The sequence below is a fragment of the Entelurus aequoreus genome, linkage group LG04 (genome assembly GCF_033978785.1).
Source record: "Entelurus aequoreus isolate RoL-2023_Sb linkage group LG04, RoL_Eaeq_v1.1, whole genome shotgun sequence".
In the NCBI taxonomy this organism is placed as follows: domain Eukaryota; kingdom Metazoa; phylum Chordata; class Actinopteri; order Syngnathiformes; family Syngnathidae; genus Entelurus; species Entelurus aequoreus.
The window spans coordinates 38,073,472-38,099,183 of record NC_084734.1 but is presented as its reverse complement, the minus strand read 5'-3'; the positions used below and the strand labels follow the sequence as shown (position 1 = coordinate 38,099,183).

The 25,712-nt window shown below is 42.5% G+C and overlaps 2 protein-coding genes across 4 annotated transcripts in view; both read right to left on the bottom strand.

Moving 5' to 3' along the window:
• Positions 1–11,470, bottom strand: part of LOC133648564 (general transcription factor 3C polypeptide 2-like) — a 36,535-nt gene extending 25,065 nt beyond the window's left edge. Inside the window, exons 1-11 of one of the 3 annotated variants that reach the window (XM_062044787.1) lie at positions 11,334–11,470; positions 4,046–4,152; positions 3,445–3,922; positions 2,039–2,169; positions 1,791–1,942; positions 1,639–1,721; positions 1,471–1,548; positions 1,248–1,346; positions 885–1,112; positions 691–802; positions 496–613 (exon numbers count right to left, since the gene is read on the bottom strand). In XM_062044787.1, the coding sequence (XP_061900771.1) occupies positions 496–613; positions 691–802; positions 885–1,112; positions 1,248–1,346; positions 1,471–1,548; positions 1,639–1,721; positions 1,791–1,942; positions 2,039–2,169; positions 3,445–3,922; positions 4,046–4,088 (1,522 nt within the window). In that variant the 5' untranslated portion in view covers positions 4,089–4,152; positions 11,334–11,470. Of the gene's footprint in view, positions 1–495; positions 614–690; positions 803–884; positions 1,113–1,247; positions 1,347–1,470; positions 1,549–1,638; positions 1,722–1,790; positions 1,943–2,038; positions 2,170–3,444; positions 3,923–4,045; positions 4,153–9,586; positions 9,872–11,333 lie in introns of those variants that run through there. The other 2 variants (XM_062044788.1, XM_062044786.1) reach the window with 2 other exon arrangements.
• A 125-nt stretch (positions 11,471–11,595) lies between these two features.
• Positions 11,596–25,261, bottom strand: LOC133648566 (zinc finger protein 512-like). Its single transcript, XM_062044789.1, has 13 exons — positions 24,973–25,261; positions 18,975–19,033; positions 17,046–17,446; positions 16,866–16,946; positions 16,658–16,782; positions 16,498–16,584; positions 16,324–16,422; positions 15,967–16,134; positions 15,701–15,898; positions 15,535–15,636; positions 15,366–15,428; positions 11,987–12,085; positions 11,596–11,754 (listed from the first exon to the last, which is right to left on the bottom strand). The coding sequence occupies exons 2-13, from the start codon at positions 18,998–19,000 to the stop codon at positions 11,596–11,598; spliced, it is 1,608 nt and encodes a 535-aa protein (XP_061900773.1). The 5' UTR covers positions 19,001–19,033; positions 24,973–25,261.
• Positions 25,262–25,712: the final 451 nt, after the last annotated feature.

Here is a 25,712-nt window from a genome sequence, read left to right as displayed (position 1 = left end):
TTCATTGTTCATTAAACAAATTGCAAAAGATTCACCAACACAGATGTCCAGAATACTGTGGAATTTTGAGATGAAAACGGAGCTTTTTGTATTGGATTCAATGGAGTCCGAATACTTCCGTTTCAACGATTGACGTCACGCGCATACGTCATCATACATAGACGTTTTCAACCGGAAGTTTAGCGGGAAATTTAAAATTGCACTTTATAAGTTAACCCGGCCGTATTGGCATGTGTTGCAATGTTAAGATTTCATCATTGATATATAAACTATCAGACTGCATGGTCGGTAGTAGTGGGTTTCAGTAGGCCTTTAACAGTGTACATTTTTAAAATATAAATTATGATGGGTTGGGCGTAGTTTTGATTGTAATCTGAAAAGCTAAGGAAGTGTTTTATATCACTATAGGTCACCTTTAATGAAGGTTAGACACTAAAACAGATGTTGTCCGTTTCCATGATTTGCTATGGAAAAAGTGTTTCCAAGTGGTCTTACCAGAGTCTGAAAGATTCCAGCTGGGGTTCAGTGCATCAGGATGAGGCAGACTGTAGATGGTGACCACAGCAGTGGAGGTGGCTACTGCCAGAAGACCAAGTCTGGGCAGTAGAGGAGCCTTCAGGAGTTTGACAACATGAACATATTCATATACAGTATTACATATTCCAATACATATTCATTCAGTACTGTTACCTGTTTCCTTTTGGAGGGCATCTCCCATCCTCCTGCTGGACACCACTTTAGATGCCATATGAAACCTTTGTCCAGGACCATGCCGTAGGCCAGGCGCGGCTGTGAGACCGGCCTGTGGGGGGTGCACATGAAAGGAACACAAAGTTATTGGCTGTTTTTCTATAGAGTTGACTACAATTAATCATAATGGTCACCTGCTGTCATACTCAAGCAAGCCCAGGTCCCACAGCTGCACCAAGGCCGGTCCAGAGTAGGTTTTGTGGAGGTAGTGCTGGTCGTCCATGTTTCTGTAGCAGGCCACAGCCAAGTACTGGGAGGCCACAGCCCCATCGGGGGTCGGGCACCACTCCATGGCCCACACTGGCCCGCCCGCATTCAGGTGCATGTCCCAACGGTCCTGGTGAGAAGGTAGTGCCTCGAACCTGAGGAAAAATGAATAAAATATTTAGATACAACACAAAACCCAGTTAGAGGGATTACGCTAAAACACACATTTTTTATAGATATAAAAGGAACCTTTTTTAGCATTAGTGTCGACTTTTTCAATTAATTCTGACCTTTTGAGTCTACGCAGAGGTGTCTCCTCTGCGTAAGATTCCCTCGACACTTTGAAAGCTGCTGAAAGAAGTTCCTGAGGTAGATATGTCTCCAGTTCACTGCACAAAAGACACACACAAACGTTAACTGTCATTTATATAAATTAGTCTATGGTGACATTTATTTCAATCATCTAATAACAACAACAAGGCTACTGTTGAGGTTAAAGTTCTAATGAAGCACCTTTGGGACACCTGGTGCCAAGCACTGGAGGAGGGCATCCACTCCGGAAAAATCCAGCTGCTGAGGTTTTCCTCACGGCTACAAGAAAAAAGACACTTTTTTTTATATGACCGTTTCCTTCTTAAGGTAAGAATATGAGGACAATATATATGTTTTTCTACAATTTACAATGACTTGTATGTGTCAAAGGCATCCCAGATGGGGTTCATTATGATGGTGGCTGAATTCTTCCCCAGTTTGGTGTTTGAAGCCTGCAGGAGAAAATAGTTTATTTGGCTGCTCAATCTCAGTGCTTCTAATTTCAATGAGAACAGACTGACGCTGTGGCAGCTCTTGTAGTTAAAATCAGAGTCTGTTGACTCTTCATCGTCTTCCTCAGCATTTTCCACTTCCTCTTCTTCCACACCTGGAACAAAGTCGGCGTCCTCTGCGGCATCGCTATCGGAGTGCTTTCTCTTCCAACCTCTGCGTACTTGATGTATGTGATGTGAGAGGACATTAACATTGAAAAAGTGTTGTTTATGTCAAAACACAAAGTCTAACATTTCCATAAAGTTTTACCTAGTACCTTTTTTCTCTTTAGAACTTCTGTTCTCTGTCGCTTGTTCTGGTGTTTTGGTAATGGAGTCATCGCTGGCTTTAGGACCTTCAGTCGAGTGACTGATGTCTTGAGCCATCGCATGCAGGAACTTCATCGCCCTGACAGATTGTAACAAAACATTAGCCATAGATCAGGTAAAGGTGTCCAAAGTAAGGCCTATACTAGAGGAAACAAAAATAGAATGGATTTAATTTCATATGTCGGTGCCATTATTTCAGTCCGCAACCAGTTTGCAGCTGCAAGGTTTCGCCCTGCTTTCCAATAGACGTTGTGATGGGGGCGTGGTCAATATGATGTCATTGTGTAATTTGCACAATCGTGAATGATGCATATATTTTTTTTAAAAAGGCTAAAAAAATGTACATACATTTAAAAACAAATCTCAGTTTAGTAAATAGTATGAACAAATTATCTTATATCAATTGTCGCCGCTGCGACACTTGGGATGGGACAAATGCAGAGGACAAATTTCACCACATCTAGTGTGTGTGTGACAATCATTGGTACTTTAATCTTTAATCTTAATCGTATTATTGTACAATGTAACACAAGCCAGTGGCGGCTGCTAGTCTTTCATGTAGGGGAAGGTAATTTTCAGCTACTCTCTAAACATGAGTACAGTCTCCAATAACAAAAGGTACAAAAGATATAAAGATGCTAGATTTTACAAAGAAAGCGTCATTTAAATTTTTTTTAAATCCTCTTTATCAACAGGAACAACGTAATGAAACTTCAAAAATGCTCTGGCAGTGTTTTATCTTTCAAGATCACAGATTCACATATTTTGCTGTCAATCAAAAAGGGATTTAGCCTCAAACAGTTCATCCAATCATCATGCAGAAGCCTGGTGTCCAGGCCAGTGAGGCCACGCCCACTTATTATTCACTTCCAGAGACGCTTGGTGCCCGTGGGCGGGACAAAACCAAGCATTTATCCAGTGCTTGTATAGTTTGGCTGCAGTATAACTCACTCTATGCTCCCTCATTGAAATCGGCAAGTCAGATCTCTAACTTTGGGACAAGGATTGGCTCTAAGGTTCTGTGTGGGTCAGGCTGGAGTGCAAAGCAGGGCTGTGCACGTGCTGTCGTTGGAGGAGCCGCCACCCCACCACCCAAGCCGCCAACCGCCGGAGCCAAGGTGCGGGCAAAGCGGATGCGCGTGCTACGCCTTGGTCTGTTGATCAAACTTTTTCAGTGGCCGAATTTTTGTAGTCAATAGTGCGTAAATAATAGGCATACTGTTTATATGCGCCTTTTATTTTGCGGTGGTGGGATGATGAACTTACATGTAGGGGAAACCCTGAGCTGTAGAGGGTTGTTGTCGGACCAGGCAAACTTTAGTATTACAGAAGGTTCATGTGTCACATGACTCACATTTTAGCAGCGCTCCTCTTGCAGCGCCCTTCCGGTACCTCCTCCTCAGGTACTTCTGGACTCTTCTCACGTGGAGAGGGTGCGACTGGTTCCACCTCGACTCGCTGTTTCTTCAAGTACTTCCTCTTTGGCTTCGGTGTCCCATTCTCCAAAGGGTCTCCCGGTGCAGGAGAGGCGCAATCATTTGCTGTAGCTGGAGTATTGTTTAAAGAAGTCCTTTTTGCTTCCGGCACTTGAGGCGATTCGGACGCTGCTTGTTCATCCACGCTTGGCAGCTGGACCTTCCTCGGTCGTCCTCGCTTTTTGGGAGTCGCCTTCTTTTCCAGACTCTTTGTAGCAGAAATCTCTTTTTCACTTTGCGCTTCATTTTCGTAGATGTCACTGGTGTCATAGTCTAAAAATCTGGGGTTTTTCCTGCGTTGGCGACCTCTCGAGCTGGGTGTTAAATCAAACAAGGACGTCGATGGCGTCTTTCCACCTGCGAGATAAGTGCTGTCGTCATTTTAATCACCTTCAAATTTGCTACAAAAGTGAGACTAAAATACAGTTTGCACTTTGGTGTTGATTGCTACGGCGGTGAATTGTGCTAAAGGTGGTCAACCTTGCTTAGGGTCATCAGCATCTACCGGCGGGGTTTCCTTCATGATCTTCTCAGATGTCTCCACATGTGTACAACATGTTTCTTCTCACATTGGCTCTGATGCTGCTCTGAAAACAGGTGAGAAACACATGCAATAAAATATTATGTTTAACTGGTTTTGTCCTTTACCATTTATAGGTAACACTTGTTTTTTACACTAGATGCTTTACCTGGCCTGAAACAAACCCCGTCCTGTCATTAAAGGCATCATTTATTATGACACAATGAGTTGAAAATGAGGCAACATGGTGCCACAGGGGTTAGTGCGTGTGCCTCACAATACAAAGGTCCTGGGTTCGATCCCCGGGCTCGGGCTATTTCTGTGTGGAGTTTGCATGTTTTCCCCGGGACTGTGTGGGTTCCCTCCGGGTACTCCGACATCCTCCCACCCCCAAAAATATGTTGATTGGCAACTCTCAATTGGCCCTAGTGTGTGAATGTGAGTGTGAATTTTGTCTATCTTTGTTGGCCCTGTGATGAGGTGGCGACTTGTCCAGGGTGTACCCCGCCTTCCACCCGAATGCAGCTGAGATAGGCTACAGCTCCAAGCGGTAGAAAATGGATGGAGTTGAAAATGGTAACAAATTTACGTCGTCTTTGCGTTTAAAAAAATAACAATGACTATAATTAACAATACTATATTATTGTTGTTGTAGTTTGCAGTGGTCAACAACTTTACGGTATGATTTTGAAAAAAATTTCTAATAGTGGCGACTTGTCCAGGGCGTACCATGCCTTCCGCCCGGGTGCAGCTAGGATAGGATCCAGCACCCCCCGCGACCCCGTAAGGGACAAGCGTTAGAAAATGGATGGATGGATGGACAATGAGTTGAAAATGGTAACACATTTACGTCGTCTTTGCTTTTAGTTATTGGTTAATGAGGTCATTAGAGACAACAATCTTAACGTCATTGGTCTTAGCGAAACCTGGCTCAAACCGGACGAATTTTTTGCGCTCAATGAGGCATCTCCTCCTAACTATACGAATGCGCATGTTGCCCGCCCTCTTAAAAGGGGAGGGGGTGTCGCACTAATATACAATGAAAATTTCAACCTTACCCCTAACCTAAATAATAAATATAAATCGTTTGAGGTGCTTACTATGAGGTCCGTCACACCGCTACCTCTCGACCTGGCTGTTATCTACCGCCCCCCTGGGCCCTATTCGGACTTTATCAGTGAATTCTCAGAGTTCGTTGCTGATCTAGTGACGCACGCCGACAATATAATCATAATGGGGGACTTTAATATCCATATGAATACCCCATCGGACCCTCAGTGCGTGGCGCTCCAAACCATAATTGATAGCTGTGGTCTTACACAAATAATACATGAACCCACGCATCGCAACGGTAATACAATAGATCTAGTGCTTGTCAGGGGTGTCACCACCTCCAAAGTTATGATACTTCCATATACTAAAGTAATGTCCGATCATTACCTTATAAAATTTGAAGTTTTGACTCTTTGTCAACAAGCTAATAATAATAATAACTGCTATAGCGGCCGCAACATTAATGCTGCCACAACGATGACTCTTGCTGACCTACTGCCTTCGGTAATAGCACCATTCCCAAATTATGTCGGCTCTATTGATAAACTCACTAACAACTTTGACGATGCCTTGCGCGAAATTATTGATAGTATAGCACCGCTAAAGCAAAAAAGGGCCCCTAAAAGGCGCACCCCATGGTTTACAGAAGAAATTAGAGCTCATAAATTATCATGTAGAAAACTGGAACGCAAATGGCGCGCGACTAAACTTGAGGTTTTCCATCAAGCATGGAGTGATAGTTTAATAACTTATAAACGCATGCTTACCTTAGCTAAAGCTAAATACTACTCAAATCTCATCCGCCTCAACAAAAACGATCCTAAATTTCTGTTTAGTACAGTAGCATCGCTAACCCAACAAGGGACTCCTCCCAGTAGCTCCACCCACTCAGCAGATGATTTTATGAATTTCTTTAATAAGAAAATTGAACTCATTAGAAAGGAGATTAAAGACAACGCATCCCAGCTACAACTGGGTTCTATTAACACAAATACGACTGTATATACGACGGACACTGCCCTCCAAAATAGTCTCTCTATTTTTGATGAAATAACATTAGAGGAATTATTACAGCGTGTAAGTGGGATAAAACAAACAACATGTTTACTTGACCCACTTCCTGGGAAACTTATCAAGGAACTGTTTGTATTATTAGGTCCATCAGTGTTAAATATTATAAACTTATCACTTTCCTCCGGCACTGTTCCCCTAGCATTCAAAAAAGCGGTTATTCATCCTCTGCTCAAAAGACCTAACCTCGATCCTGACCTCATGGTAAACTACCGACCGGTCTCCCACCTTCCGTTTATTTCCAAAATTCTCGAAAAAACTGTTGCACAGCAGCTAAATGAACACTTAGTGACTAACAATCTCTGTGAACCTTTTCAATCCGGTTTCAGGGCAAATCACTCTACGGAGACAGCCCTCGCAAAAATGACTAATGATCTATTGCTAACGATGGATTCTGATGCGTCATCTATGTTGCTGCTTCTTGATCTTAGCGCCGCTTTCGATACCGTCGATCATAATATTTTATTAGAGCGTATCAAAACACGTATTGGTATGTCAGACTTAGCCTTGTCTTGGTTTAACTCTTATCTTACTGACAGGATGCAGTGCGTCTCCCATAACAATGTGACCTCGGACTATGTCAAGGTAACGTGCGGAGTTCCCCAGGGTTCGGTTCTTGGCCCTGCACTCTTTAGTATTTACATGCTGCCGCTGGGTGACATCATACGCAAGTACGGTGTTAGCTTTCACTGTTATGCTGATGACACTCAACTCTACATGCCCCTAAAGCTGACCAACACGCCGGACTGTAGTCAGCTGGAGGCGTGTCTTAATGAAATTAAACAATGGATGTCCGCTAACTTTTTGCAACTCAACGCTAAGAAAACGGAAATGCTGATTATCGGTCCTGCTAGACACCAACATCTATTTAATAATACCACCTTAACATTTGACAACCAAACAATTAAACAAGGAGACTCGGTAAAGAATCTGGGTATTATCTTCGACCCAACTCTCTCGTTTGAGTCACACATTAAGAGTGTTACTAAAACGGCCTTCTTTCATCTCCGTAATATCGCTAAAATTCGTTCCATCTTGTCCACTAGCGACGCTGAGATCATTATTCATGCGTTCGTTACGTCTCGTCTCGATTACTGTAACGTATTATTTTCGGGCCTCCCTATGTCTAGCATTAAAAGATTACAGTTGGTACAAAATGCGGCTGCAAGGCTTTTGACAAAAACAAGAAAGTTTGATCATATTACGCCTATACTGGCTCACTTGCACTGGCTTCCTGTGCACTTAAGATGCGACTTTAAGGTTTTACTACTTACGTATAAAATATTACACGGTTTAGCTCCAGCCTATCTCGCCGATTGTATTGTACCATATGTCCCGACAAGAAATCTGCGTTCAAAGAACTCCGGCTTATTAGTGATTCCCAGAGCCAAAAAAAAGTCTGCGGGCTATAGAGCGTTTTCTATTCGGGCTCCAGTACTCTGGAATGCCCTCCCGGTAACAGTTAGAGATGCTACCTCAGTAGAAGCATTTAAGTCCCATCTTAAAACTCATTTGTATAATCTAGCCTTTAAATAGACCCCCCCTTTTTTAGACCAGTTGATCTGCCGTTTCTTTTCTTCTCTCCTCTTCTCCCCTGTCCCTTGCGAGGGGGAGTCGCATAGGTCCGGTGGCCATGGATGAAGTGCTGGCTGTCCAGAGCCGGGACCCCGGGTGGACCACTAGCCTGTGCATCGGTTGGGGACATCTCTGCGCTGCTGACCCGTCTCCGCTCGGGATGGTTTCCTGTTGGCCCCGCTGTGGACTGGACTCCCGCTGATGTGTTGGATCCACTGTGGACTGGACTTTCACAATGTTATGTCAGACCCACTCGACATCCGTTGCTTTCGGTCTCCCCTAGAGGGGGGGGGTTACCCACATATGCGGTCCTCTCCAAGGTTTCTCATAGTCATTCACCGACGTCCCACTGGGGTGAGTTTTTCCTTGCCCGTATGTGGGCTCTGTACCGAGGATGTCGTTGTGGCTTGTACAGCCCTTTGAGACACTTGTGATTTAGGGCTATATAAATAAACATTGATTGATTGATTGATTGATTTTACAAAGATAACAATGACTATAATTAACAATAACTGTATTATTGTAGTTATAGTTTGCAGTGGTCAACATCTTACGGTGTGGCGCAGTTGGGAGAGTGGCTGTGCCAGCAACCTGAGGGTACCTGGTTCGATCCCCAGCTTCTACCAACCTAGTCACGTCTGTTGTGTCCTTGAGCAAGACACTTCACCCTTGCTCCTGATGCGTTGTAGTTAGCGCCTTGCATGGCAGCTCCTGCCATCAGTTTGTGAATGTGTGGGTGAATGTGGAAATAGTGTCAAAGTACCTTGAAGGTAGAAAAGTATACAAGTATAACCCATTTACATATTGAAAAATGTTTCTAATAGTGGCGACTTGTCCAGGGTGCACCATACCTTTTGCCCGGGTGCAGCTAAGATAGCCTCTAGCACCCCCCGCGACCCCGTAAGGGACAAGCGATGGATGGATGGATGGACAATGAGTTGACAATGGTAACAAATTTACGTCGTCTTTGCGTTTACAAATATAACAATGACTATAATGAAAAATAACTATTATTGTGGTTGTAGTCTGCAGTGGGCAACAACTTTACGGTATGATATTCAATTTTTTTTCTAATAGTGGCGATCGACTTGTCCAGGGTGTACCATGCGTTCCGCCCGGGTGCAGCTGGGAATAGGCTCCAGCACCCCCCGCAACCCAGAGTGGGACAAGCGGTAGGAAAATGGAAGGATGGATGTTGAGTCTGTGGCCAAACTTTAGATGCAGCGGCAAGTGCTAGTGTGAATAGTACCAGTGTACCTAATGTTGTGGCCCGTGAATGTATTTGACACTCTCAGTCCCAGCGGTCAATTACAGTCACCTTTAATAAATGAAATAGCTTTCTTTGTTATTCGTTTTACGCAGACCAAAAGTTTGTTTTGAGCATAACTTTGAATTAGCCACACTAAGGTCAAGGGGATATTGCTTCGTCATATGTTCGGGCGAACAAGCCAAACATCGTTGAGCTATCTGACAATTCTACGCGTCCGTACGTCCTCTTGTTGATACAGTGGTCTAAAAGAGGCAAGGTAAAACAAATAATAGTAAGAGCGATACGCCTCTTCGGTCGGCAATGTTTCAAACAGTAAACACAAGCTAGTGACATTTGTATTTGTGCTTAAAAGTTACACTTCCTCCATGGCCATGTCATCGCTCATGCTAGCACACGGCTAATGCTAAGTTGCTAAGTAGAATGTGGCGCCCTGGCTCACTATGAAACAACTCGTACGTCTAAAAAGAAGTACATACATTTAAAAATGACGAAATAGTACTGGTAGCAATAGCAAAAGGGTTAAAGAGCTTACCAGGTAGGTCGTGAAAGGCTGTATTTTGGTGGCAAAGGCTGATCACCCGCGTACGGAGTCCTCCATGCTCGGATCCGAACATGTGGGTTCGAGTCCGCAAGCCGGCATGCTGACCTATCGTGCTTTCCGATCAAATAGTCACCAACACCAGCATCCTTTGTTTTGGACGACAAGCAGCTACTGCATTTACGCTTAGCAGATGGAATACAAGCCCTTGCTGAGGCTGAAATTCACAATGTGCTAACATCAGTCGGCCATGTTACCGTAGTAGCAAGGACGGCTTACATCGCCCCCTAACGGCACACAGGTGACACTGTACCCGTTATCTGCTGCTTTATTAGGTAGATCTAATCACATTCAAGCCAGACTTGTGTCAAAACATTAGATTTTTATTGCAGCTCAGTATTTAAGGAAGTTGAAATATTTAGTGGAATGAGATGTAAATGTTTTTTTTTGTTTAGTTTGACAAATTAAATGGATGACAAAAATGACCTCTCTTAGTTTATAATGTATATTTTCTGCTGGATCTACTCTCCATTTTATGCTGACCTTTTTTTTTCTTCTTTTTTTTTCTGCAGCTGTTACATATACAGTGCCTCAGACTGGAAGTCTCAGCAGAGTGGTGAGGATGGCGGAAAAGATCATCATTAGGACTCCTCTTCCTCCTATCCGGGAAATCGCAAAAAGCCGCTGCCTAAACAGGGCTCAGAAAATCTGTAAAGACTCCTCACATCCCCACCAAGGACTGTTTTCACTGCTGGACTCTAGAAAGAGGTTCCGCAGCCTCCGGAGCAGAACCTCCAGCCTCTTCCCTCAGGTTATAAGACTCTTGAACGCATTAAAAAAAAATCCCTCAATTCCCCCCCCAAAACAGATTAACTCGCTGGAATATAAAGACAATAAACGTGGATGCATATGAAAAAGTGCAATATATTTATCTGTACAGTAATCTATTTATTTATATCTGGACCTTATTGCTCTTTTATCCTGCACTACAACGAGCTAATGCAACAAAATTTCGTTCTTCTCTGTACTGTAAAGTTCAAATTTGAATGACAATAAAAGGAAGTCTAAGTCTACTGTAATATTGTACATGGTAATTGGGATTTGTTATATATTGTATAAAAATATAATATCATATATAAGTATATATTATATACTGCATATTTAATATGCAAATATTACATATATGTTATATTTTATATTGCTACTATGATACATTTTTAGTCTATTTAATACCTGCATTATCCTTTCCATCCTTTGAAACTGAGCTACTGTGTGGAACAATTTCCCTTGTGGATCAATAAAGTTTGTCTATGTCTAAGTCTAAAATAAGTTAAGTTCACTGGTTTGAATACCTCGATAAATATACTGGATTTAGTCATTGCTTTATTTGTGATCTTAAACAGAAACACAAGCCATAAAAATTTCAATATGTTGTTTTAACAATGTTAGTATGATAAACCAGAAGCAGATCGCTCGTAAAAAATGAGTATGGTAGAAACATTTATGTATATGAACTAAGTAATCAAAGCTCACTGTAATAAGATCAGACAGTGAAGATACAAAACGACGATGTTAGGTGAAGGTTGAGCGGCACCAAGAGGAAATACAGTACTGCACTGTTTCTCTGACGTACATACAAATGGAGTATAGCAGGTGAACACAATGTCTTGGAGTCATAAATACACAGATTAACACTATAAGAAGCAAAGTTAAACACTAACAACTTAACAGCAGTCCTCACCTCTTCTCTTCTCCATATCAGCACCATGTTGGACTTTTCAAGTCAGTCTGTGCCTCCAGTCTTCCTTCATTCTCGCCCCTCCTCTCTATGCATCGTCCTCCATCTCAATGGGGGCCTGCTCTCCCCTCCTGTCCATGTCCACCCACAAGGGTCCGGGCGGAGGTTCCAGAGGGGCGTAATGCAGCACAAGCTTCTCAGAGTGGGTTTCGGCCAGTGGGAGGACACACTGGTAATCTAGGTGGAGGGCCTGCATCTGATGGAACTAATGATGATGATGATGATGATGATGAGAACGGAGGTGATGGTGATGGTGGTGTGCATTCGTTATCTGCTTCTCTGTTTTTTGGAAAGACTCCTTGGATTGCCTTTTAAGGAACTTCTCAAACTTCTTTGAAGCTTTTTTGTTTGTCACAAACCAGTCCTGATGAGGGGAAACAGTAAATAATTATTACGACAGAAGCAACATTTTGTCAGGCACATCACAGCATCCATCCATCCATTTTCTACCGCTTGTCCCAAAAAGGGACAAGCTAGGGTCCAATACAGTTATTGGAGCCCAGCTCAGCTGCACAGCATATGATATCAAAATCCCCAGAAACTATACGTCGTTATGCCCCCTGGTGGCTGTGAACAGTATAAAGTCCTGCTGTTACCTGTGAATGCGTGGAGTTGATGTGGTATTTCACCCCGCTCTCTGATTTAAACTCTTTGCTGCAGATCAGACATTTATACTTGCCCGCGTCAACGTCACCCTGGGGAGGAATCACATGCAATAATCCACATGTTTCCCATATGCAGGTGTGTATATCTATGTACAATTGATTGCTGATTCAAATCAGGATTGGAGTTTTCTGTAGTTTATTACAGTGGACCTCATTTATATTGACACACCTTTACAGGCTAACTGATATCGACATACAGTACGTAGATAAAATCGTAACCAAAACATACTCTTGCTCGCACATTTACAGTGACTGGGATGGAAGAAACTGGGTTTGAACCCCCAACCTCCCGAGCCACTGCCGTCATGACTCCAATCACAGTAAAGGTTTCATACATGCGCAAATCTTTCTTCCAATCAAAAAAAAAGAATGATGTAGAATATTGGGTAATATTGCCATGCTCTTAGTTTGAAGCTTATTTTGCAGTGAACAGGAAATCATTGTGTGCACCCTGCTCAGTGGCTTTGTGGTTAGAGTGTCCGCCCTGAGACAGAAAGATTGTGAGTTCAAACCCCGGCCGAGTCATACCAAAGACTATAAAAATGGGACTGCTTTGGCACTCAGCATCAAAGGTTGGAATTGGGGTTTAAATCACCAAATGATTCCCAAGCGTGGCCACCGCTTCTGCTCACTGCTACCCTCACCTCCCACGGTGTAAACATGGGGATGGGTCAAATGCAGAGGATAATTTCACCACATCTAGTGTGTGTGACTATTGTTGGGACTTTAACTTTCAATCTTAATGCTGTGTAACTAGACCACTTTTAATTTACGGATTTGACAACAATAAAATAGAATAGAATAGAAAGCTTTACTGTCATCAAACATGAAGCATGGCAAAGAATACAGATGGCTGTCTTGTTAAGGTGCGTTCTAAATGCAAACTTGATATAAAACAGGTATTAATATATTCCAATAAATATGAAACCAGTTCACTAGCCAACCAGATATTTCATATGAGTAGATACAGCCAGTTATTGTAATATTGTTTTCATTCCACCAAATGGTGCTACGTGCATCCCAAGACTAAATTTATAAAGGCACAATAAATTGAAATACATATTAAATCTCAGCACTGTCCTGTTATTTAATTTAAAAAAACATATTGAATACCTGCTTGGTGTTAACTTGCTGTTAATTTAAATAATAGGGGTGTCCAGAGCCGATATTGATATTGGATATTAGTTTGATATGGGCAAAAAAACAGGTGTCAAATGATATCGGCTTTCATCTAAAATCTCCAATCTAAGCATGATACAAACAGCCCTGCAGCGTATACTTGTGCAAAGCTAGACGCTACTTAACATCTAAATGTCCTTCAATAAGCACACTAAGGGCCTGATTTACTAAAGGTTTGCATGTACTAAAACATGTGCAAACCTGATAGCACACGCAAAGCTGATCTACTAAACGTGTGCAAAGTGGATTGCGTCTGTGAAGTGAGCAGAATACGGCCTGCAATCCATTTTGCGTCTCTGTCTTCATTAATATGCAAAATATACTGTATGCTGATCGTCAAAACATCCACTGTACTGGGAGGACAAAATGCAAATATCATTATTTAGCACGCACAATGTGATTTATCGACACTCATCACCAGTTTGTGAGCACTAGTTGGTGTTTTATTTAGCACGTGTCAGAAGGACGTGCAAACGGACAGTTCCACACAGGATCGGCGCTTGCGCTGCACTGACAGACGATGGACAAACGAGAATCCTGCGTCGCATGTTTGTGTGTCAACATTTTGGAAGGTCAGAAATATAAAAATATTAGACATATCAAATATTAGACATATCGTCTATCAAGCAACATATTTGTTTAATCTTTATAGCTGCTGGATGATTTAAGGGGACGGCGTGGCGAAGTTGGTAGAGTGGCCGTGCCAGCAATCGGAGGGTTGCTGGTTACTGGGGTTCAATCCCCACCTTCTACCATCCTAGTCACATCCGTTGTGTCCTTGGGCAAGACACTTCACCCTTGCTCCTGATGGCTGCTGGTTAGCGCCTTGCATGGCAGCTCCCGCCATCAGTGTGTGAATGGGTTAATGTGGAAATAGTGTCAAAGCGCTTTGAGTACCACGAAGGTAGAAAAGCGCTATACAAGTATATCCCATTTATCATTAAAACAAATTCAATTGATGCGTTTTGGTGTCTGCTGGCGTTCTTTATATTCAGGAACCTATAATATACCTCCTACAAGAAAATATGTCTTTCAGTGTGCATCTTTTTGTATCTGAGTCATTCCAGACGCACAAATGTGCTGATGATGCGATCCACAGTCTCGCGCACAGAGGTAAGTGTCAAGTGTGCATATGTTTCTGTTGTCTAGATTGCGATTCAAAAAAGGTGTTACAGATTATATATGTGTGCTGCTGGTTCAACACATCGCACACAGGTAGGAGCATGATAACACAAATGTGCAGAAAATTATAGTCTCCATGGTAAAAGCCCTGTATGCTGCAAAATCCTCATTTAAATAAGGTGGTCTCTGCACCACTGTTCAATTGCACAAGCAGTGTTAGTAGATCACACGCAACACGTTCACTCATAGTACACGCTATTTTATTTTTTGCACATGCTCTCTTGCGTGTGGTATTTGGATCTTAGTAAATCAGGCCCCCAGTAGTTTTTTTATTTTATTTTAGTCCAGTCATTTGCAAAAGGTAAATGACTAGTAGGCTATATGGTAGGCTGTAGGATACTCTAGGAGCTAGCAGCTACACAACAGCTAAGCACACAACAGCACCCAAGATGGACGTAGTAATAAGTGTCCTTAACTGAACAATATTGCAGTCTAAAACAGCACATTTGTCAATATAAAAACATTTCTAATAATTATTGTTGCATGTTACTTTTACATACTGTACAAAGTCTCCAAGGCAGAAGCGTATTAGAAAGTATCCAGTAACTAACGTGTCTGCATAGCTCAAATTATTGCTTCATGAGTTTTGTGACCACTAGGTGTCACCAAAAACAACAACCAAAACACTTCAATTTATGTCATGTAAGTCTCCAGTTAATAAAGTGGCATGTATGCATGTTTTTTTTACCTACCATTCATTTGATCAAGCATTTTATATCATTCAACACTACAAAATAATAAAAGTATGTGCTATTGTTTGTGCTGACATCATATCAGATTATTATCGGCCAGGTCTCAAGGCTCCAATATCGGTATGGTATTGAAAGTGAAAAAGTTGTATCAGGACACCCCTAATAATAACATAGTGGGATGGATCTTGGCGACATCAGTGGGACTGACTTAGCAGGGTCCACTGTATATATTTATTAGGTTGATACAAGTGACGTACCATTGGGCACAGTCCCAGATGAGCCTTTAGTCCTGACACGCTGGTGTAGGTGCAGCCACAGCCCTGAAACACAGAGGACACACTGACACAGATGGAACACTCCTTTGGCTTCACCGGGGATAGAAATAAAGGATGGCCGTTTTTTAAAGGAAGTATGCTGGCGTCCAACCTGGTTGGGACATTGGACCTTCCTGTGCAGCTTCAACTCGTCCTTCCACTTCTTCAGCACCTCCTGGCTGAAGGCGGGCAGGCTGGGTCGAAAGTATTTTAACTGTGGGGACATGAGGTGAGAGCAGTCACTTATATGCCTTATTGGTGATTGATTAAAGTCTTGCCTTTTTGTCTTCAGGCACCAAGTCTGACTGAAATTTCCTCTTGGGCCAATCTTTGTGCGGCTCATTGCTGGCGATCTCCGCCAGGTGAAAGTTGGCCACCAGTGCAGAAGCCCGCTGTAATCTGCCGCTGGGCATCCTCTCCGGGTCTGCTTCCTTTCGGACCTTCAGCACCACGTCTTCCTCACTGTTCTCAGCAGTCTGCATGACAGGAACGACCTTCTGCTTGAGATGCTAGCCGCCGAAGCAGAAAAGTGCAGTGCACTCACTGGGGCGTGCTCAGACTTGAGGTGGTACTCCAGGCCCGATTTGGACTTGTAGGTTTTCCCACAGTGGGAGCAACTGAGCCGCATCTTCTCCAGCTCCGCCTCCTGCTTGCCGCACTTCTTCATGTGGTACAAATATCCCATAATGCTGGTGAAAGCCGCCCTGCAGCCCTGCAAACATGTCGCTCATGCTGCATTGCAGGAAACTGGTAGAAACTGATTGTCATTCATTTATCGTTGTTGACAACTAAGTTTATCATGGTAGTCAGCCATGTTTTATGTTTACGTTTGAGTAGAGCGCTATGAATCAGACTTTGTATTTCCTACATCCCAGCAATCTGGAATGTAGCATCAGGTCACCTCTTTGGAGCACTTCAACTTGCCCAACTTCTTCAGGATTTTACGCAGCTTGTCTTTAATAGTGCGGTCATCCAGGTCCTTAGTGTCATCTGCTGATGGCTATTGGCAGATTAAAAACACATCAACAATATGCAAAAATGACCCCAGACATTTTTACCCCCTCGCGGCGCTCACCAGGAAGCTGTGGTTGGCTATGATGTGATACTTCATCCCCGTGGAGGACATCAGCTGCTTCCCACAGTGCAGGCATGTGAAGGGTTGCTGCACACAACACAAGCAAGTCAATTATCAAGATCTTCCTAACAAACTTGTAGTTAAAAGGATCATTGTTGACCAGTCTGCAGTTCTCCATGTGCTTCTTCAAGCCTTCCACAGTCTTCCGGCTCACACTTCTACATTTGGGACACGTCACTCTGCCTATGGCGACAATCTGGAGCTGCCAGCCCTCTTCTTGGCTTCCTATGAGGGTCCAACATTTCAAGAGTAATATAATAAAACAGAATCCGAACAGTTTTTTTCCCCAAAATGGAGATGTTGGATACCTGGAGCGTAGGTGGGAGGCTCCTTCTTGGTGGAGATCGTAGGTGGCTTGTGTTCCTCAATAGACTGAACCATGGAAACTTCTGGTCCAAGAACAGTGAAACAATATTTTGGTTATTTCCTCTCAGCTTCGTACATCAACATCATCTTCTACAAGCCAAGAAAGGAAATTGAATACTTACCAGGATGCCACACATTCGTTCTGTTTTTGCTTCTCCATACATCTTCATTACTCTTGCAGTCCCAAGTCTGTTCTGGTCTTCCAAGATCCCCTCCTGCGCTCCAGGTATCTTGACCTCCTTCCCAAACCTCCATCCCGGCCTGATCCCTGCCCCTGCATGGTATCCACATCTGGTCTTTACCGGACTGTCCTGCTCGGAGAGTCCAGGCGTTTGCGCCTTGGCCCTGAGATTGGGATGGCTTCCTGCTGTCCTTCACTACTAATCTAAAAGGTAGTCTTGCAGTTAGCAGGGTCATGGACTGTGCCTCCAACCTATTGGTCAAAGCACTTGATGAGATCACTGGGCAGGTGCTGGTTGGATCATTGACTGAGCGTATGGAGACACCTTGAAGGTCCTTGGACCTGATAGAAACACAACTTTAAACAGTGGATTCTTAAAACTCAAATAATCTGTCCAACCCTTGCAATTGGTTGGATTTCAAATTAATTTCAACAAAGAGCAAACTACACCTGCTAGTTTCCTTTCCATCCATCCATCCATTTTCTACCGCTTATTCCCTTCGGGGTCGCGGGGGGCGCTGGAGCCTATCTCAGCTACAATCGGGTGGAAGGCGGGGTACACCCTGGACCAGTCGCCACCTCATCGCAGGGCTTACACAGATAGACAGACAACATTCACACTCACATTCACACACTACGGCCAATTTAGTGTTGCCAATCAACTTATCCCCAGGTGCATGTCTTTGGAGGTGGGAGGAAGCCGGAGTACCCGGAGGGAACCCACGCAGTCACGGGGAGGACAGGCAAACTCCACACAGAAAGATCCCGAGGCCGGGATTGAACTCATGACTACTCAGGACCTTCGTATTGTGAGGCAGACGCACTAACCCCTCTTCCACCGTGCTGCCCTAGTTTTCTTTCATACTTCTCTATTTTCATATACACAGTAGTACCAACACTTACCAGCTCAATTGGTTCAGTGACTGAGCTCCTTATTCAAAACACTTTGTCTAATTAAAATCAATTTAATCGGTGCTTGGCCCTTCCAAAACATCCTTGGAACATGTCTTTTAAAAAGAAAAAAAAACTTTCACATTAGAAATATTGTATAAAAACAATACAGTATAATGTACTCCGAACAACTAAATTATTTTTATGAGGTAATGTAATAATAATGGACAGTATTTATCTTGGAGAATGGACTTAAACGGTATCTCCTTCCAGCTGCTTCTGCGTCAAACACACCATGAGCAGATCTTCCATTTTTTCATGGATAAATGTCCACCGTCTAGATATTATTTTAACATACTTTGCTGGCGTTCCTTGCTTCAGAATGGTGCAGACTAGCAGTAATATGCGCCCAAATTGCTTTGCCATGTTTTTCCGACACGCTCAGTCACTTATGGTGTTAATTATTTATTTTTATTTTTTTCAGTAAATATCATCCCTTCTGTTCAGCACTATCCTTCATGCTTGAAAAAATAAGTTATGTTGAACTCTAGCTATAGGTAATGCCAGCAAGTAAGACAGGATGTTTTGGCCGCATCTCACGTGGTTCACTGTGACATTTTGCTACACTAACTAAGGTTGGGGCTGCGGGATCCTTGTAACTCAAATTTTTGTTTGCAAGTTAACGCATAACAATTAGCCGAGAGACAGCTCTTATCACAAAACACTCTTAGGTTGAAGAACTCTTAAGTTTAGGTACCATTTCACATTGATTTCTGTATTATTCTAATTTAACTGTTGAGATGTGTGTCAGTAAAAAGACTTGTTCGATGTTCTGCATGCAGTTTAGTAAAAAAAAAAAATCTTGTTCAATTTTGAATTGGTGTTTTTTGTTGTTAAATCTCCTTCAATATGTTGATCAAATTACTTGTAAGATAATCACAGATACAACTAAAAAAAATAGATGACCAACAAGCCTTACCTTCGTCTAACAGGAGTTCTTTTCATCTTCAGAGCTTCTTGGACGTGACAGTCATCGCTCTAAAACATTCAAGTTGACAAATACGATGATTATTTTCAGCACTCATCACAATGTGTGCATGTGTATCAAATGGAGTAAAGAGGATGACAATGTGATGAAGAGTATTACATATAATTAAAGCTGCTAACAGCGTTGAACTGGGCTTTGCCCCCGTTGCACCACTCGAGTCAGCCGGCACGCATGACGCTTGCAGTCACGTCAGTCCCAAGGCCTTTATCCACCACCAAAAATTTCAGGAAGATCAGAGCGTGTGAAAGGAACTTATGATTGTTGTAAATTTCCCCCACAAGGGGGCGATATTGGCAACACTACAATGATGCCATGGCATTGCACCCAATACTGTGATTCACCATCAAAATTTGGGGAAGACCGGAGCATGTGTAAGGAAGTTATGAATTTTCCTTTTCCACCACAAGTGGGCGATAATAGCGCCACAGTAGTCATGCAGTTACATCCCAGCCAACACCCCGACTCAGCATCAAATATTTCAGGAAGATCGGAGCATGTGTAACAAAGTTATGACTGTTATATTTTCTCACAACAAGGTGGCAATATTGGCGCAATTTCAGTAACGCAGTTGCATTACACCCAATACTAATTTCAAGAAGATCAAAGCACGTGTAAGGAAGATATGACTGTTATAGTGTTTCACCACAAGGGGGCTATAAATGCGCCACAGTAATCATGCAGTTGCCTCCCACTCAACATTCTGACCCACCATCAAAATTTTCAGGAAAATCGGAGCATGTATAAGGAAGTTACTAATGTCACAGTTTTTTTTACCACAAGGCAGCGATAAAGGCTCCATAGTAGTCATGCAGTTGCATCCCACCCAACACCCCGACCCAGGAAGATTGGAGGATGTGGAAGGAAGTTAAGACAGTTACAATTTTTCACCATAAGGGGGCGATAAGGCCACCACAGTAGTCATGCAGTTGCGTCCAACCCAACACCTCTACCCACTATCAGAAATTTCAGGAAGATCGAAGCATGTGTAACAAAGTTATGACTCTTATAATTTTTTAACCACAAGGAGGCAATGGTAGTGTCGATATTAACGGCTAGGCATGATCAGACCCCTACTTCAATCAATCAATCAATCAATCAAAGTTTACTTATATAGCCCTAAATCACGAGTGTCTCAAAGGGCTGCACAAGCCACAACGACATCCTAGGCTCATATCTCACATCAGGGCAAGAAAAAACTCAACCCAATGGGATGACAATAATGCAAAAAATTCTTTAAAGTTAGTTAGGAAATTAGGAAGAAGATCTGATCATTTAAAATGCAGTAATGACTGTTTGATTGGTAACTGCATGGGGCAGATTTCGCTGCCAGGCTCCCCCCACTTTGAATGGCTATGAACAGGTCCCATTGTGCACTTCAGGGCTACATCAACATAATTTCTACTAATTAGGATCAAAATCTGAATTTGTGGAGCCGAGTTATTAACATTTCGTGTTTTGTTGCGAACCATCAGATCAAAGTTTGGCGCCATGCCACACCCACATCCTGTCATTTGCAAAACATGTTTTGCAATTTATCATCGCCCATCAGTTTAGTATCCGTCTCTGATCACCAGTGGTGTTGCAGCTTTTGCCACTAGGCTCCACCCACTAAGAGTAGGTAGGAACAGGTACTGACCCATCAGGCACTTCAGGATGTCATCATTTTTACCAAATAAGAATGTATGTGACTGAATTTTTTGCATTCAAATTTTGTGAACTGATTTTTTTTTTTTTTTACATCAAATTATGCTGACAATTGAATTGAAAACAAATTCAGTGTTTTAAAATTCAGTGTATAAAAAAAATCAGTGTAAAAAAATTCAGTGTGTAAAAAAATCAGTGCATAAAAACTCAGTGTAAAAATATTCGCTGCTTCAAAAAGCAAGACTCACTTCTCGTAAATTAAGACTGAAGTAATTGGTCCTGTCTCAGAACCAGCCAATGAGGTGTCAGGTTGGAAGTTTTGTGACACGGGTCTTGCAAGACAGCATAAAAAAGGCAATTAACTTGGCTACCTGGGCATGTAGAAATCTGCCTCCGTCTTCGTCCTTCCGTCTTTGTGCTCTGTAAACAAGCCCCCCCGCCACTCTGTTCGTGCCTGGTCTGCATGGAGCAAAGCTTTGTATCGTATGTTACTCAAAAGTGCACATTATAACTATTGAAATAATTTTTATAGTTTGACAAAATATCCAGCAGGCCGCATTGAAATGTTAATTATGTTCTAGTATGCCCAGGTTAACTGTGTATATTATTATGCTGTTTTGCAAGACCTGTGTCAAGACCCTTGTCACGTGGCTTCAGCACCTCATTGGCTGGTTCTAAGACAGGATCGATTGCTGCAGTCATAAAACACCGGAAGTGTGTCTTGCTCTTTGAAGTGGCAAATTTTTCGACATTGATTTTTTCAGCACTGAATTTTTTTACACTGAATTTTTATACGCTGATTTTTTTTTTTCAAACTGAATTTTTTTCAGTTAATTTGATGTACAAAAAATTCAGTTCACAAAATTTAAACGCAAAATATTCTGTTACATAAATTAAGTGTCAAAAGAAAAGCTTTCGTAATAAAAATATAAATTAACCTCCTTAAGCAGTTATTACCGTTTTGTGTTTCGTGGAGCATCATCGGAGCAATGTTTGGTGCCATGCCACGCCCACATCTTATTGGGTAGGCACAATTTGTTCGCAATTTATCATCACCTCATATGTGTAGTATCTGTAATTTTAACCACGACTGTGGTAGCCTTTGTTATTTATATTTCTGTAGTCCTGCATATATTAAGTTAAATTAATTATTTGTTGTTTGATGAATACTTGGGCCTACTGCGCTACTGCACTTTGGTGTTGGTCATTCTGGTGGTGTTTGATGGATACTTGGGCCTACTGCGCTGCTGCACTTTGGTGTTGGTCATTATGGTTTTGGTAGCCATTTTTGTGTTATTTATATTTCTCTGGTACTGCATATATTAAGTTAAATTATTTATTTTATGAATTAGAAAGTCATTTGCATTCTGTGTCATTTATAGCATCTGTGACGAAAGCATATAGGGACGCACAGGTGAAACTGATTGGACAAATGTCAGGTTGAGAGACAGGCGGTGAAAACATTTTTTGACCACTTCTTACGCAAGACTTAGTTTTGTTTAAAGCTTTGTATGTAGTTAAAGTTGTTATTGTTAACCTTGGATGGAATGTTGGAAAGAAAACCTTTTTTTTTTTTGCAAATAAAGCTATTTTTTGAGAGTGCGTAGTCGGATGTGCGTATGAAAGTGCACCACCTGTCCTGGCTCAGCCCGTGGCCTTTGGTTTAGAACCTGGAAAGCTTGGAAAGGCCGATACAGTGACTCTTTTAGTCGAAAACCAAGATGGCCGACCTCCTGTTGGTATTCAAGTATGAGTTCATGAGACTTTTATGCGTCCCGTCATAAGTAATACAGGGGCAAATTTTTTCTCATTTTAAAGGAGGCGCTTAAGAGCAAATTTTGAAATGTCATTTTCTGGACCCCCAAAATCAAAAAATATTTGCCATACCTGACACACCTGCCAAATATTGGAACTTTTCATGCATGTTAAGGGCCTCCAAAAGGCATCCAAATGTATAGAAGAAAAAACACAGCAATTTCAATAGGGCCGTTCCGGTGCTCTGCATCGCCCATGTGGGGCTTGCTCTAACAAACCACTGAAAAGGTTAAAGGCCTACTGAAACCCACTACTACCGACCATGCAGTCTGATAGTTTATATATCAATGATGAAATCTTAACATTGCAACACATGCCAATACGGCCGGGTTAACTTATAAAGTGCAATTTTAAATTTCCCGCTAAACTTCCGGTTGAAAACGTCTATGTATGATGACGTATGCGCGTGACGTCAATAGTTAAACGGAAGTATTCGGACTTCATTGAATCCAATACAAAAAGCTCTGTTTTCATCTCAAAATTCCACAGTATTCTGGACATCTGTGTTGGTGAATCTTTTGCAATTTGTTTAATGAACAATGAAGACTGCAAAGAAGAAAGTTGTAGGTGGGATCGGTGTATTAGCGGCTGGCTCCAGCAACACAACCAGGAGGACTTTGACTTGGATAGCAGACGCGCTATCTGACGCTAGCCGCCGACCGCACGGATGATCGGGTAAAGTCCTTCGTCCTTCCGTCGATCGCTGGAACGCAGGTGATCACGGGTGTTGATGAGCAAATGAGGGCTGGCTGGCGTAGGTGGATAGCTAATGTTTTTAGCATAGCTCTGTGAGGTCCCGTTGCTAAGTTAGCTTCAATGGCGTCGTTAGCAACAGCATTGTTAAGCTTCGTCAAGCTGGAAAGCATTAACCGTGTATTTACATGTTCATGGTTTAATAGTATTGTTGATTTTCTGTCTATCCTTCCAGTCAGGGGTTTATTTCTTTTGTTTTTATCTGCAGTTAAGCCCGATGCTATCACGTTAGCTCCGTAGCTAAAGTGCTTCGCCGATGTATTGTCGTGGAGATAAAAGTCACTGTGAATGTCCATTTCGCGTTCTCGACTCTCGTTTTCAAGATGATATAGTATCCGAGGTGGTTTAAAATACAAATCCGTGATCCACAATAGAAAAAGGAGAGAGTGTGGAATCCAATGAGCCAGCTTGTACCTAAGTTACGGTCAGAGCGAAAAAAGATACATCCTGCACTGCACTCTAGTCCTTCACTCTCACGTTCCTCATCCACAAATCTTTCATCCTGGCTCAAATTAATGTGGTAATCGTCGCTTTTTCGGTTCGAATCGCTTTCGCTGCATTGTAAACAATGGGGAAATGTGAGAAGCCCTTCAGCCTGTGACGTCACGCTACTTCCGGTACAGGCAAGGCTTTTTTTTTATCAGAGACCAAAAGTTGCAAACTTTATCATTCTCTACTAAATCCTTCCAGCAAAAATATGGCAATATCGCGAAATGATCAAGTATGACACATAGAATGGATCTGCTATGCCCGTTTAAAAATTCATTTCAGTAGGCCTTTAAGTCACCTGTGCTTTGTATATTTCTTCAACAGAAAGATCGGAGCATGTGGCACGTCACCTTTGACGTGGGCGGAGTGATGTTACAAAGTTGGACATGTATGGACAAATAATTTCGACACCTACAGGAAGTGAAAAGTGACAAATTGAGTTGCAGTTTGCAGCTTTAACAGATGTCGCATGGCTAATTGGGCTAGTTGTAGTTCTTCCACACCCATCCATCCATCTTCTACCGCTTGTTCCTATCGGGGTCACGGGGTGCGCTAGAGCCTATCTCAGCTGCATTAGGGTGGAAGGCGGGGTACACCCTGGACAAGTCGCCACCTCATCGCAGGGCCAACACAGATAGACAACTTTCACACTCACATTCCCACACTAGGGCCCATTTAGTGTTGCCAATCAACCTATCCCCAGGTGCATGTCTTTGGAGGTGGGAGCACCCTGAGGGTGGAACATGGGGAGAACATGCAAACGCCACACAGAAAGACCCTGAGCACGGGAATTGAACCCAGGACCTTTGTATTGTGAGTCACATGCACTAACCCCTGTGTCACCATGCTGCCCTTCTTCCACACCACACTCCTCCAAACTTGCCTTTATTCCATACTTCCCCAAAGAAGTGCTTCCATTTGCGGAAGCACACAATTGTACATCATATCTGGCTAAGACTAAGAATTCAGACTAAAAATCTTGACCAACCTCTCATGGATGACAAACTGTGTACAGTTCAATATTTGACGTTTTATCTAGGAACAAGAGTTGCACAGGCAATCTGTTTTACCAGCATGCATCTCGTCTGATATTTGCACATATATGAGAAATGAGTGTTCCATATGCATACTGTAGGTCAGATAACATGTTTTATATGAGCATTTTAGTAAATCTATATAAATAACACGTCCATTTGTAAAGCTGTCGAGGAATGTGTGAGCTGCTCACTTCAGCTGAGCTCCGGGGTAGAGAGAGAAGGCACAACGTCCTGCAGCCTGCCGCCGCGCCTCCATGTCCGCCATGCCGATGCCCCTCTTTCGCCTTCCCCTGCACAGGCAAGCCACCAGGCCGGCGAATAGGTAGCCCCGACTCGACGAGGCCGAGCCTGAGAGAGTAAATGACTAGTGAGAGTAAATGACTAGTGCGGTGCACCGTGTGTTTACTTGCGAGACTGCATCTACTGATGCATTCACGGACCGAAGGAATTACCACATACTCTGCAAACAAGGCCGCCCCTGGATATAGCCCATAGCGGAATTGTATTTTAAGATCCCCAATTATAAGATGTTTCACACTTTTATTTAAGCAAAACTATTTTTTTCCAATTTTAATTCAACTTGAATTTATTTTGATGCATGTTTTGTACTAAAACTAATTATTGAGTAGTCAATTGCTACATTTATTTTTAAGAGCAAAATAACAAATTTAACATGAATTTGTAAACATATTTGGCACATCTCTGGCCAGGGTTGGATCTTAGTACTACCAGCCCAGTATTAATGCCGAACGCTACAGGACAGTGCATATGCTGGAGGATTTGCCATTATATTATCAGAGACGGAGCAGGAAGAGGCTAGCCAGGAATATGTATGGAATTAAGCTTCATATGAAGCACCCTGTTATTTACAACACGTCAGGTGTGCTTATTTACACAAAACGATGTCACCACGGATCACAGGGCCCAACGA

Excerpts from the sequence above, each read along its gene's own strand:
- LOC133648566 (XM_062044789.1), bottom strand. The coding sequence starts at position 19,000 with ATGAAAAGAACTCCTGTTAGACGAAG. Across the intron at positions 16,585-16,657 it reads ACATGGAGAACTGCAGACTG|CAACCCTTCACATGCCTGCA; the intron begins GTCAACAATGAT and ends TGTTGTGTGCAG. Across the intron at positions 12,086-15,365 it reads ATCTGGGACTGTGCCCAATG|GGTGACGTTGACGCGGGCAA; the intron begins GTACGTCACTTG and ends ATTCCTCCCCAG.